At 39.2% G+C, this 14295-nt stretch overlaps 1 protein-coding gene across 10 annotated transcripts in view; it reads right to left on the reverse strand.

The window, feature by feature from the left end:
- PCDH15 (protocadherin related 15) overlaps positions 1-14295 on the reverse strand; it is a 370883-nt gene that overhangs the window by 117502 nt on the left and 239086 nt on the right. For all 10 annotated transcript variants that reach the window (XM_062637927.1, XM_062637929.1, XM_062637924.1 and 7 more), the window contains 2 exons: positions 13736-14041; positions 12330-12554 (listed from right to left, as the gene is read on the reverse strand). In XM_062637927.1, the coding sequence (XP_062493911.1) occupies positions 12330-12554; positions 13736-14041 (531 nt within the window). The remainder of the gene's footprint in view (positions 1-12329; positions 12555-13735; positions 14042-14295) is intronic.

A 14295-nucleotide genomic window follows, 5' to 3' on the forward strand; every position in this document is an offset into this window, starting at 1 on the left:
TTTCTCCCTGTCATAGATGATCTTTATCTACACCTTTTTGGTCCATTTTGTTTCACATTGCTCATACTGGGCAGCACATAAAAGCAGAACAGGACACATCCTTACATCCTTACATCCTTCCCTTGCACAAAGATCAAGAATCAAGCATGAAGAAAGCACAATACAGTAGTGATGCTCAAATACTATTGTTCTTGAGAATCCACACTAGCACCTTCAAAAGCAAATTAAGACATATTAAGAAATTTCTTGTTTGTTAACACAGACCTCACTCTTAACATGTGAACAATCCCACTTTCTGACCAACTTCCTTTTCCTCTGACCAAGGAACATCTCATTCAGAGGCTTTAAAAAGTTGCTGTTTAGCAAAAGGCTTGCAGGAAACAAATATTGACCTGTCTGCAAAGATTATGAAAATGCTGAACAAAACTATTGGTGAACTAAGTCATCTAGGAATGTCAAGGAGGAGAAACAAAGCATGGGGGAGGAAATGCATTAAAGAGGAATCGATATGTAATTTAAAAATCATTAAGACACTCACTAGCTGTAATGCACTAATGCTAAACTAGGTGCTTCAAGACAGGTGGTGACTGCCAACATGGGAGGGCAATACACAACTAGAGCAAAAAAATATCTGCAGTACAGTGTTCCCAGCATAAAATTAACTTGTAAAATTAAATGGAGTTCAGAGACATTAATGTATTTTTTGATTTATGGGGACACCAAGAGACCTTTAATACTTGTACTCCACTAAACTGAGAATATAAGCATTTAACATCTGGTGAAAAAATCCCTTCTTCCTCCTCATTCACTAACTTGGGAAACACACAACTTGGATTCAAATATCTGCCTTCTTCCTTGCACCATCACTGCCCTTTAACTTCCACTGAAGTGCATACAGTGCTGTGAGTCCTGTATGTGCAGCGCAGCACAGACAGCACAGATCTGTGTACTCACAGGCAGCAAGCAGAAGAGCACTTTGCCAGCTCCGGCATCCTGAAGTCATTAGGATTTATGACAGTCTTTGTCACAAACTGGAGCCAGTGCTCCTCTATGACTTTGCAGTGGATTCTGCAGATCCACTTCCCAAAGGATCAAGATGTGCATATGAAAATAAAATCCCACATTTCAAAAACATAACCTGAACAGCAAAGACTGGGAAAGTCACCTACACCAAGAGTTGCTATGGTAATTCCAGGATATTAGGAAAATCATACCTGAAGGAAGGAGCTGAATACACTGGGATTACAGCTCCTTCCTGCTGGTTGATGAGAGCAAGGCAGCTGCGCTGAGCTAAGGGCTCCTTCTCATTCCAGTGAACTACAGCTGCACCTCGTAACTGTTACCATGTGTCAATTAATAACATGCAACATTAGTACCAGTGGCAGACTTGTCTGATTTTAGTATTACCATTAACCTAAGGACTTTCTAAACAATGATATTTATTTTTTAATGTGTTCTGTTAGAAATCTGGTTTTGTAAAAGAAAAATGAAGCATAAAACCATGAGTTATTTTTTCATCAGCTATCTCCACACAAAGAGAAGCAACTCCAGATGACACACCAATATATTTAACATATATTTACACGTATATATACATATACTTACATATACATATCTGTATCTATTTCAGGCACAATAATTTGTGCAAATGTCTTTTATCCTACAAAGGCAACCCTGCCACTGCAGTGAAAAAAGTGCTGTCGTTAGCCTTCAGTGCACTAGAGGGCAGCTCTACCAAATGAGAGTGAAGACTCTCTTCCCCCAGCACCCACAAAAATAAATGCATTTTACCATCTCACAACTTCCTTCCTATGAAAATGGGGTTATACTTTTCCACATCTAGTCATCGAGGTTTGGGTTTGTTTTTTTTTTGCAGCTGATAAAATGAGTCTGATTTTAAAATTCCCCTCCCCCCCTCCTTTTTTTTTTTTTTTTTTTTTTTGGTAGATTGTGACCCAACTATAAGCAATATTGATTATTTATTAAAATAGCTGTAAATCCATGACGGCAAAATCTAATTATTAATCTGCTGAACAGTTTCAGAAGGAAAAGTTCCTGTCAAGGAACACTAAAATCACATATTCTGTTGATTTATCTAGACCACTAAGAGAATCAACACTGCTTGGATGATTTTTACCATTATAAACTGTGTATGTGCAGAGGTGCCTACCTGGGGAGCCTGCATTACAAACGCAATTTTGCACAAGGCTTCCCTTTCTTCTTGCCTCTATCCTCAACAGTTAAGCAGAAAGCATCTTATCATAAAGATTCTAAAAGTCCAAGGAAATGTTTTACTCTCCTATTTCTGACCTGCTGAAAGAAATCCTCATTTTTGTTAAAAATGAATGTTAACATCGTCTTTGTTTGTAAATACTTATATAAAGAGTTTGAAGTATATCCATGTGTTTTTCTTACCACTTCAGGATTACACCTGCTGATACCAAGGTTTCCAGTCAACTATATCTAATTAGAAATCAACATTCTCTTGCTATGAAAAAACAGCGTGACTGAATAGTATCTGAGCTAATAAATGCATATTATGCATTTAAAGCTTCTTTTGCAGTCTGCTGGCTTTTATGACAAGCATAATAAATATGGTGGAAAAAAATGCATTTTTAAAATGATCCCTCTTTCCAATAGTATTAAATGTACATAACATAATCCCACAAAGGGAGAAGGAAAGAAGGTTTACTTCAAAGCATAGCATATGTCACACACTGAAATTTTCAAACCTTCCCAGTCTTTTTATACAGCTACAGATATGTATCTGTAATTTTCTGCTGTCATTTTGTTTCAAACATCTGCCACTTAAGTCTATGTGCACATTACCGGAGCTGGTGGCTTCCCATCTGAGCTGCCTACAAGTGTTATTAATCCCCTGATGTTTGGGGACTTCCAAGAGCACATTTAACATTCCTTTGCATATCCATGAAACTCTCTTCTACAGAAAGGAAAGCAGTGTTTTAATACCACTATATTTGAAAACCATTATTCCTCTTCTGTATCCTTTAACCATAGAAAGATGTCACTCAATACCTTATTAAAAAAAAAAACAACCAAAAAATCTAAGATGTTTTATTGTTAAATCAGCAGAGAAAAAAAAACAAAAAGTCAAACAAAATGTCAGGAGATATCACAGACCCTAAGGACATCCATACCCTGGACTAACCTCACCTAGCCCCCCCACCCAGATATCACAGACCCTAAGGACATCCATACCCTGGACTAACCTCACCTAGCCCCCCCCACCCAGCACCCCTGCCCTTGGGCCCAGGACTGCATTTCAGCCCAGCTGGGGCCCTGAGTCCTCCTCCAGTTATTCTGTTGATGACTAGAAAAAGGGAAATATAACCCCCATTTTCAAGAAGGGGAAAATGGATGACCCGGGGAATTACAGACCAGTCAGTCTCACCTCTGTGCCTGGCAAAATCTTGGAGCAAATTCTCCTGGAAGGCATGCTAAGGCACATGAAAAACAACAAGGTGCTTGGTGACAGCCAGCATGGCTTCACTAAGGGGAAATCCTGAATGACCAATTTGGTGGCCTTCTATGATGGGGCTACAGAACTGATGGACAGGGATAGAGCAGTTGGTGTCATCTACCTGGAACTGTGTAAAGCGGTCGACACTGTCCCACAGGACATCCTTGTCTTTAAATTGGAGCGACATCAGTTTGATGGATGGACCACTCAGCGGATAAAGAACTGGCTGGACGGCCACACACAAAGAGTTGTGGTCAACGGCTCAATGTCCGGCTGGAGACCAGTAACGAGTGGCGTCCCTCAGGGATCAGTGTTGGGACCGGTCTTGTTTAACATCTTTGTCGCTGACATGGACAGTGGGATTGAGTGCGCCCTCAGCAAGTTTGCCGATGACACCAAGCTGTGTGGTTCGGCTGATACCCTGGAGGGAAGGAATGCCATCCAGAGGGACCTTGACACGCTTGTGAGGTGGGCTGATGCCAACCTCATGAGGTTTAACCATGCCAAGTGCAAGGTCCTACACCTGGGTGAGAGCAATCCCAGGCACAGCTACAGGTTGGGCAGAGAAGAGATTCAGAGCAGCCCTGCAGGGAAAGACTTGGGGGTGCTGATCGATGAGAAAATGAACATGAGCCGGCTTCAGTGTGCGCTCACAGCCCAGAAAGCCAACCGTATCCTGGGCTGCATTAAAAGCAGCGTGACCAGCAGGTCGAAGGAAGTGATCCTGCCCCTCTACTCTGCTCTTGTGAGACCTCACCTGGAGTATTGTGTGCAGTTCTGGTGTCCTCAACATAAAAAGGACATGGAACTGTTGGAACAAGTCCAGAGGAGGGCCACGAGGATGATCAGGGGACTGGAGCTCCTCCTGTATGAAGACAGATTGAGAAAGTTGGGGCTGTTCAGCCTGGAGAAAAGAAGGCTGTGTGGAGACCTCATAGCAGCCTTCCAGTATCTGAAGGGGGCCTATGGGGATGCTGGGGAGGGACTCTTCATTAGGGACTGTAGTGACAGGACAAGGGGTAATGGGTTAAAACTTAAACAGGGGAAGTTTAGGTTGGATATAAGAAGGAAATTCTTTCCTGTTAGGGTGGTGAGGCACTGGAATGGGTTGCCCAGGGAGGTTGTGAATGCTCCATCCCTGTCAGTGTTCAAGACCAGGTTGGACGAGGCCTTGGGTGATATGATTTAGCATAAGGTGTCCCTGCCCACGGCAGGGGTGCTGGAATTAGATGATCTTAAGGTCCTTTCCAACCCTAACTATTCTATGATTCTATGATTCTATGATACCAGTTTTCAACTCTGCTTCTGACCCCACCCCTTTTTACTCCTGGCTGGATTCCCTGGACAGACCACAAATGGGGTTTATGCCCTCACCATGTCTGGAGCTATTGGTGGAGGCTGTTGATCTACCTGCCTGGCTCTGTTCGCACAGGGACTGTACCCAGTTGAGGAAGGAACTGCCCACGCTGAGTCACATTAAGACCCTGGCTCATCCCTTTCTATGGAGCATCCTCGCTCACATTAATCTCTCACAGTAATTTCTAATTTCTTCATCTCTTTACAACCAGTTCATGAAAAAAATAGGGAAGTGGGAAGTGAACCCTTTTTAAGAAGTAGCCAAGGAACCAAAGAATCTTTGACCTCTGCCACAAGACCTGACCTTGCCTTTCACCAAAATGGTTTTTGGGCCCAAATGAGCAAGTGCTTTCATTTTGATGCAATTATGATTTGCAATGGGTTCATAAACCTCCGGTTAGCTTTAAAGGAAATGCCAAGTGCAGGTTATCCCTTGGCAGAAACCTTTCCAGCATGGCACTCATCGATGCTGGCACAGGATGACATCTTTGCTACCATCATTACATTTCAGCTACAGAATTTGTAAGTGCTGTACTGTCTTACCATCCATTCCTCTGATCCATGCTAAGTGGTAATAGCCATCTAATGCCCTCAATTCTTTCTCCAATTCCTCAATTTCTGTAAATCCTCATTTGATTACATTCCTATTATTAAACTTAGTAAGTTCCAAAGCCTTTCAATATGATGCTAATCAACCTTATTCAGAACAGTACAAACGTACTAATTTAATACTAAATATTAAAATGCAAATTTCATATGCTTTCATGTCATAGTGATCTTAAATTACATGATAATCTAAAAATAAGTTTTAAAGCTTTTTTAATGCTCTTCTAAAAGTCTCTGGATTTGGAGCCACAGACTCAGCATAGAAGCAACCGAAAATTTGAGCTGTGACTTCAGAAAACCATTCTCTTACAAGTCAGTTAATTTTTCTGAAAGAAAACCAAAGTGTTATTCAACTGTAATCCCTTTACTAGAAAATTGTCTCAATTTTACATTTACATTAAGCCCACTGAAGTAAGCCACGACCTGAAAACTACTCCTAGGTTTACTGCAAGTATTTGAAATATCGTTTAGTTTATGTATCAACTGCAGTGACTGGTTTCAGACTGAGGTTAGAGAATCAAACAGTGCTGAGTAGCTTTGAGCAGCAAGTTCAAAATCTTTGTGATGATGCTGACAAAATACTATGACAAACTGTATGAAGCGGCACTTTGAATTTTTTCTGTAATTGGGTGCAGCGCTTCTTTACACACGGTTCTTTGTCTGAAGCTATACAAACCAGAGGCTTGTTAACACGGTATAATTGCCTCTTTTTCATGTTTAGTGCTCAGTAAGCCCTAAAGTAGCTCATAATGGAAATCAAGGGATAACATTCATAGTGGAATACATGAGGCAATAAATGGCTAGCAGATGATTGAACAGATAAGTTGACATTGAAAAAAAAAAACCCAAAATAGAGCTGCTACTAGCACCATAGTCCAACACCATGCCTTTTACATCAATAATGACATTAGAAAATAGATAAATAAGCAGTTACATTTTGGAGGCAATACAGCTAGTTTTTCAAATCTTCGTGTAAGTTATGTGCAACTGCTGTTCTGGACTGCTCTGTTACTCTTTAAATGGGAAATGTTTTTCATTGCATGCTAGAAAGGAATGATTAACTTCATGGATATAAGTTTAATGAAAACCCATAAATTTGATTTAAGAAATATTAGAAACTGATGTTTTTCAACATTAACTGATTCACTAATGGGTTATCTTCCATGTATCCTTCATTACCTGTATAATTTCTGCCAGAAAATCCTCATTATTATTGTAATTAAGTCTCACCTTAACATGAAATCCTGCCATAATAAAGTAATGATGTATTACTGCTCAGCTGCTCATTAGAAACAAGACTTGACTGAATTTCTAGTAAATACCTGCAGGAAGAGAAAGCAGTGGCAGCTACACATAGATTTTAATATCTGGTGGAGCAGGATTTGAATCAAAATGTACCCCCTTCTCCCTAATGACAACCTGTGGATCACTCTTCTCCCATTCTTTCCTAGTGATAATTTACGTGTTTTACAGACTAAAGCCACTCACTCCCCAGCTCTCTGCAGCAGTACAGTAAATGTACTCTGTGAGAGGAGAGGGTCCTGCTGTAAAATTTTATTCCAGTTGTTTCAAATGCTGGGTCCTTGCATACTTTCTCCAACACATCTTGATTTCTTTGCTTTGCTGTTGTCTCTGTTTGGTTTGAAAGGGTGATTCATCCACAAACATGCAGCTAACCCTCCCACCCTAGAAAAGTAAACAATATTTCTCCTTGTTCTGATTCAAGCTTTAGCTGTCAGAGAAACAAAGTGAGCTTCCTTCTGTGAGCAGATTATGCTGTAGCAGTGCAGGGCTCCAATGACAACCAAGAAAAAGCCATTTTCTTCCAACTTGAATATGCAGAACTGCAAGAATTATCATGCTGATGAAGGATCATTCAGAGCAACCATGACAAAGATTTAGCTGCTACACATTTCAAATTCATCTCAACAATAAGTACCTATCAATGCATGTAATGCATGATCTAATGCATATGAAGACAGTGGCATATTTCTCTTGAAAATCTAGTTTGACAGTTGCAGTTTGTGTACTCTCTGATAATAGCAATATGTTTATTGATGTTCATGGCTACAGTCAGTTTTCCTAAATCTGGAAATTCATTGTTTAATGTTTATAACAGTCCACTGGGATTAAGGCACAGTAGGAATTATATGAAATACTTGCTTGGCACTTGTAACATGGCACTGATAGAAAACATATAAATCATTTTTATTTATTCTTGTTGCTTTGAATCATCAGCCAGAGGTTATGGCTTCATTACACTACACACTCTCATGAAAAATTAGAAAGAAAACCAATCACAGAACAAGGAGAAAAAGCAATTATAAAAAACAAGAAACAGACAATGCAAAATAATGCTGGTAATAATAACAGGACACAGCATAAAATATGCAAATACCTTACAGGCAGGCTCCATGATACAGAAATTCTTACCATATGCATTTAGGAACACCTTACTCATTTAACAGCATACAAACTGGGAAAAGGTTAGTCCTGTTTCTGTTAAGAAGCTCTATTACCACAGTAATTGTTTCCAAATGCTAAATCATAATAGTAAGTGCATCATTTGAACAGCAATGATTTTCCTTCTTCCAATACTGGGAAACATTTGTATTTCCCAGTGCATATACTGCAATATGCACTACAGGCATTCTTAGCAAACATTTCAGCCCTCTCAGACACAGACTGAATGCAAATCTCTGCCATCCTTATGGTGAGAAAAATTATGCCTCGACAGTGACAAACCACTGAAAAATAGCATACAAATAGTTTCTTGGAGTTGCTAATGTTTTTATCCCTGAAACTACATTGTCAAATTGATAAAATTTTCTATGTCTAACCTGTGTAATTCTATATATATGTATAAAAAAAGCCCACACCCAACAGATAAAAAAGTTTTGTTTTCTCTTCTACAGATCAGATTCCAATCATCAATTATTCTGGATGAACACTTGTGCTATCTCCCATGCCAAGACAAGATGACTCATTACTACTTTCAGGCTAAGGTGGAAAGTTATAAAAACAGCAAAAGGAATCTGAAATCTGGGGAAAAAATAATCTCAGTCTGCTTGAGGTGGTTTGCATCTTTCTGGTGAGAAGAAATAAAATGCCACTTATACCATTCTCCTTAGTAATACTAGAAAGGATGCAACAATTCATTAATTTACCTTTTGCTTTCTTTGACAAGAGAGTTCATATGACACCCATACAATGTAAAGAGCCATGTGGCTGCAGCAGAGGCCAATAATGTATTTTAATACTGACAAGCATGAAACAGATTAAGTTATTCTTTTCTACAGTGAGCATTCTGCTATGTAATCTGACTTCTGATCAAGTTCAGGAAAGGTTAATACAAACTATTTGTTACTTGTCATGCCAAAGGCTGAAAGTGAGAGTCTAAAGAAAATCACTGTGAGTATCCACTCTCCTCCTAGCCACAAATATCAGTGTGATTATGGGTATACTGCACTGCTGCTCATTCAGTTTTATATCACATAAATGATACATGACACCATCAGATGTTGTCCATAGCTGGTTAACAGAATCCTATTACACAGTAAAAATTACAGTGCTTTTGGTTAAGAGCTGGACTGTGAAAAATAACAAATGTTAACAGAGCAGCATATGCCCAAAAGCACTTTGAGATGTCTGTGATAATACAAATAATGCTCTGACAATTATAGGGGCTGAATCCCTAATGGGTTACAAGAATTCCCTGCTTGGACCCACTATTGCCTTAATGCTTGCTTTTGGGTTTCTCTAGCTCAATTTTGTGTGATTAAAAAGACTGAAGTCTGAACAGCTGTTATGTTAGGGCCTACAGTGTACCTTCAATTGTTTTATTTTTCTATTTGGGGTCACATACACCGTATTAAAATAATTACTCTAATACCATCTTCTAAATAAAGTGAAAGAACATTTACTACTAGGATGAAATAGACACATCCATTTCCTGGTCCCGGAGCAGGAGCAAAAACCAGGCTGAACTGGAGATAACAACTCCTCCAGAGCCATGGCAGTAACATGTACATTCCCATGAAGGAGCACCCTGTCTCTGAACAGAGGCTGTAATTTGGCAGATGGTCTGGCAGAAATTGTGAGCTTTAGAACTCCTTTGGTTCCCTTTGTAGACATCTTAATTGGTCAATCGAAAAATTATAAATGAGACTAATGAAACAGTGAACATGCTCACCAGGAGTTATCCATTTAGCTATGCCCTATTCAGAACCTTGGACCACTGCTAAGATTGCTGAGAAATAAAAGCCTGGATTGGAATAGGCAATACATTGTGCATGAGGCTCTAGACCACTACACACCACATGTCATTTATGCCATCATGCATTCAAAAATTTGGGCCTGATTCAGTGCCCTGTAAACATCCTCACTGAGCTGCTGGAAAGAAATCAGTCTCCTCCATAAGGCTAGTAGGATGCGCTGTTGGCCCCGTACAAGGTGTACGCAGCCTCTATCCTCAAGAGAACTTTAGTGCCTTGCCCTCTCTGTGCTCGTTGGGACTTTTAACCCTTAGCAAAGGCATGTCAGCTCTCCCCCTTTAGAACAAAGGGAACAGGAGTCTTTTCTATTAAGAACAAAAACAAACTGCATTGCAACACACTTTTTACTTCTGCTGTTCTTGTTCCCACTTGGCTTCTGAGACTCTGCCCCCTTCTTCTGCTGCTCTGTGTCTTGAATCAAGCATTCAAGGCCCTCTTGTGGATCCTTATCATCTCACCAGAAATAGCACAAGGCTCTAATTTCAACCTCCACCTTTTCCTCCACTGCCCTTGTAAATTCTGTACCCGGAAAGCTCATCTACAAGCTCAAATTAAACCATTCTTTCTATTCCAGACATCCCTTGTTCTGAATTTCTACCATCTGACATATTACCCAGTAATGACATCTGCCCAACAAAATGAGATATTCAAAATGTTTTTTCCACAAGTCCTCTCCCATTTCCTCAACTGTCACTCAAAATACTACTGTTCTCAGCAACACATATTTTATTATGTCCACTGATCAGCCTGTCACACTGACTATGACAATACTCACTTAATTTCTTTGATTTAATTTCTTTCCTTTCTCATTTGAAATACAAGCTGCTTGATCTTACTTTCAGGCCCCGTTCTGTCCCCAGTTTAACACCTTTTACTGCTGAAATTGTTGCTTCTGGCTTCAGCCTTGTATTCCAGCCTCTCACATACTGCCTTTCCAAACAAGTATCATCATGCTCCCTTTATATTGCTCATATGTGGAAGAGTTTCCAGGAAAGCAAGACACCTATTTTTTGATTCTGCTAATCCTCTTAAATTCCCTATTTCCACATCACCTCCTTCGACAGTGCACAAGCTGCTGTTATGCTAAGGCCACCATGTTGAAATGTCCTGCTTTCCTTTACCCTGTCATTAATGAATACAATACATACACACAATCATACAGCTAGGTCAGCCCTATGATACAGACTACAGTGGTTTATCTGAATACAGTTCTATTTGAAAATAAGCACCTTTAAAAAAATCCAACAAAACCACCCAAACATATAGAAATGCTTAATTCTTTCAAAAATTCACTGTGCCGGGAAAATGTTTCTTTTAGGAATAAAACAGATTTGAGCAACTTCCTCCTTAAAAAATGTAAGCAAAAATGCTCAGGGAACAATGACAAAAGCTACATTTCCTTTGATTGACTTGGAAACTGCCAGCAAAGAGTGCAGACTATTAGGAAATAGGTAACCTGCATCTCAGGATAAGAAATTTTGCAGAAGGAGAGAGGTTTTGTAGAAGCCTTCTTTCATTGTCATTGAAGATAGTAATTGGAGACATTTACTGTCCCTAAAATAATTCTGAGCTCAGAAGAGACTTACAAACAGAATTACTCAAAATCATGTGGCAATTCATAGCATCTGCAGATACACAGTAAGCTGAACCCGAGACTGATTCATATATGCTAAATATGTTCCACAGACTTTAAACTGAAGTTGCCAGATATGAAGTTCACATTTGTGAGCTATGCTTTTGTTCCTGTTACAATTTTTGCCTCTTAGCTAAAATACGAGTAATTAAACACTCTTCTCTTCCACAGCTCACAGTTCTTCACTGACAAAGTCAACAAAAACGAAACAGCTGCACAAAAGGACTTGACTGACTGGCTCCAGAACGGCACCTTTGTAAATGCAAGGAGGCATGATTTAGAGCACCTAAAATATCCTATCCTCTTGGACATGAATACATCAACCAAATGAAGATGGGTAAGTGCTAATGTTTCAGCTACAAATGCTTTTCATTTGTGGATCATTACCAAACAGAATACCATTACCCCTGTTACTGCTGAGATAACTGAAACCCAGAGGTGATGCTGTAACTCACTGTATAAAAACGATTCATTGTGCAAGACCACTAAATAAGCCTGTTCCATTGCAGCTCTGTATTTTCAAGTAGCAGAGTCTGAAATATAGGATGTAGTGTGCCACTTCAGCACTCGATACACTTGAATGGTTCATAAAATTACAATTTATGAGAGCTTTAACTGCAACGTGATGGTGTCATTTTTGCAGACAATTCCATTAGGTATGTATTTCAACCTTTCAGGGATTCTAAAGGACTAAATATTTATATATGTGTCAGGTATTCTTGTACTTTATAAATCTGCAATCCAAAATTTAACTACATAATGGCATAATAGAAAAGTAATTATAGCTGTTATAAGGTGTATGTTTAACTGAACAAGTTGACAACATTAAAAGGAAGTAGCTCCACACAAGTGAAAGAGCAGGAGAGCAGACATACTGCTAGCATGCTCTGTTGTTTCCTCAGGTCACCTGTAAGGGTTGATGAAGTATTTCATAACAAGTAGAAGAGGATGTTATCAACTGAGAAGTTATTCCTCTTACCTTTACTCTCACTGTGACAGTAGCAAGACCGGGTGGCATAGTGCCCTTGCTGTCGAAGGCTTCCACAAGAAAGGTGAAAGTTGCTTCTGTGTCAGAGAATGATTCATAATCCAAGGACTTCAGAAGTGATAACTCGCCTGTATACTTGTTCAGTGCAAAATACTGTAGTGCTTCCTCTGTTCGTATTCGATAGTTAACATCAGAACCAAGATCAACGTCCTTCGCCTAGAACATGCCATATAGAAAAGAAAAAAAGTACTTAAAACCAAAAAAAACCCATTTGCACAAAAAGTCCCCCCTAGATTAAAAAACACAGAAAAAACAAACTACTGCAAACAAGTTTAGTTTTGTTATGTTATCCTAATAATATCGGATGCATTTAACACTATTACACAACCACATGGAAGACAAGTCCAGCTAAGGTTGTAAAATCCAGAGATACCCATTGCAAGGAAATGAACACAATATTCTGGGAAGGATTCTGGAAGCTCAGTCTGTTCTTGTTCTCTTCCCTGAGCATCTGATATTGGCTACTGCCAGGGAGAGGATCCTGGGCCAAGCAGATATTTTATCTCACCCTGTCTGGCAGCATGAATGCTTTTATTTTATACAAGTATTTAGAAAAAGAATCTAAATTTTCATCAGGATAAGAAGTATTGTGATTGCTTTTGCTGTAATTTGATACTAGGTTTATCTGCAGTCAGGTTCAGAGAAAACCATTCTTGTTGAAATTGTCTTCGGACAGCTTCTTCTCATTAAAGTATGCTGACCAAAATAATCAGGAGGACATAGAATGCTTGCAGGAAGTGAATTTCATCTGTCTTTAGAGATCTTGCTCCTCCTTGAACAACTGTCACTTCTCTGAGTTTAGTCAGTGAGAAGAAGACAACACCTCCAGGTGTTCACTTGACTTTACCCTGGCTATCTTAGATGATGATCTTGGTATTGGATGGAATGCTTCTGGAAGCAAATATTTTTCTCCATTAACTGTCTAACATGAGGCTAGACATCTAGATTTGACTTAAGTGTCTAAATCAGTCGAGATAAGGCTCTCTCTTGTTACTAACATAAACAGGTAGAATTAATGTGATAAGCTTCCAAAAACAAATCAAAGGTACTTCAAATGTGTAAAACACTATTCCAAGAAATTACAGTAGCAATGTAGGTTTTGTTGTTTCTTTGTTTTTTTTAATAATTGCTCTTATCTCCAAATGAACCTCAATTTCAAAGTATTTTTAGGTATCTCTCTAAATATCAAGCATTTTTCAGTCTGTTAAGTGTTATAACTTTCCCCACTTCAGTTCGCAATCTCTTACTGCAGTCTCACTGACAAGTTATTTAAATAGGAACATGCTTAGTATTGCAGAACATTTACAAAACGTCTTATCTCCATAATGCTTTCTTACCTCTATTTGCAGGAAGACAGTGCCTGGTGGCAGATTTTCTGGAACACAGACAGTGTAGGAAGCATTGGTAAAAACAGGACTGTTGTCATCGATATCCAGTACCTTGATCGCTAAAGTTAGTGTTGAACGGCGGGGGTCCACAGCTCCGTCTGTTGCTTCGACAATAAGTTCATAGTAGTCCCTTACTTCTCTGTTCAGTTTAACTGCTGTATAAATGCTACCATTTGATGTGATTCGGAAAAGATTGTTGAAGTTTGCCAAACTGTAATGAACTTGACCATTAACACCAGCATCTGGGTCTGTGGCCTAAAGAAACAGAAAAAAAGAACCATGTACTGCCGCACATTTTAAATACCTACAAGGGGTGTACCTACATGAGAGTAACAAGGTAAGCTAGGGTTATAATCTACAGACTAGTAATGCTTGTGTGGCTATTCAGCATCTCTTGTTTACGGCTGCTGGACTCTCTTTGATGTTTTAAAATAAATAAATTTCTTAATTTGCAGTGACAGAAGGTAGGTTTACTGGATCACAACTGGACGTCAGCAGAAAATACACAT

The sequence above is a fragment of the Pezoporus occidentalis genome, unplaced genomic scaffold (genome assembly GCF_034315485.1).
Source record: "Pezoporus occidentalis ecotype Australia unplaced genomic scaffold, CSIRO_AGI_Poc_V1 ctg54, whole genome shotgun sequence".
Classification (NCBI taxonomy): Eukaryota; Metazoa; Chordata; class Aves; order Psittaciformes; family Psittacidae; genus Pezoporus; species Pezoporus occidentalis.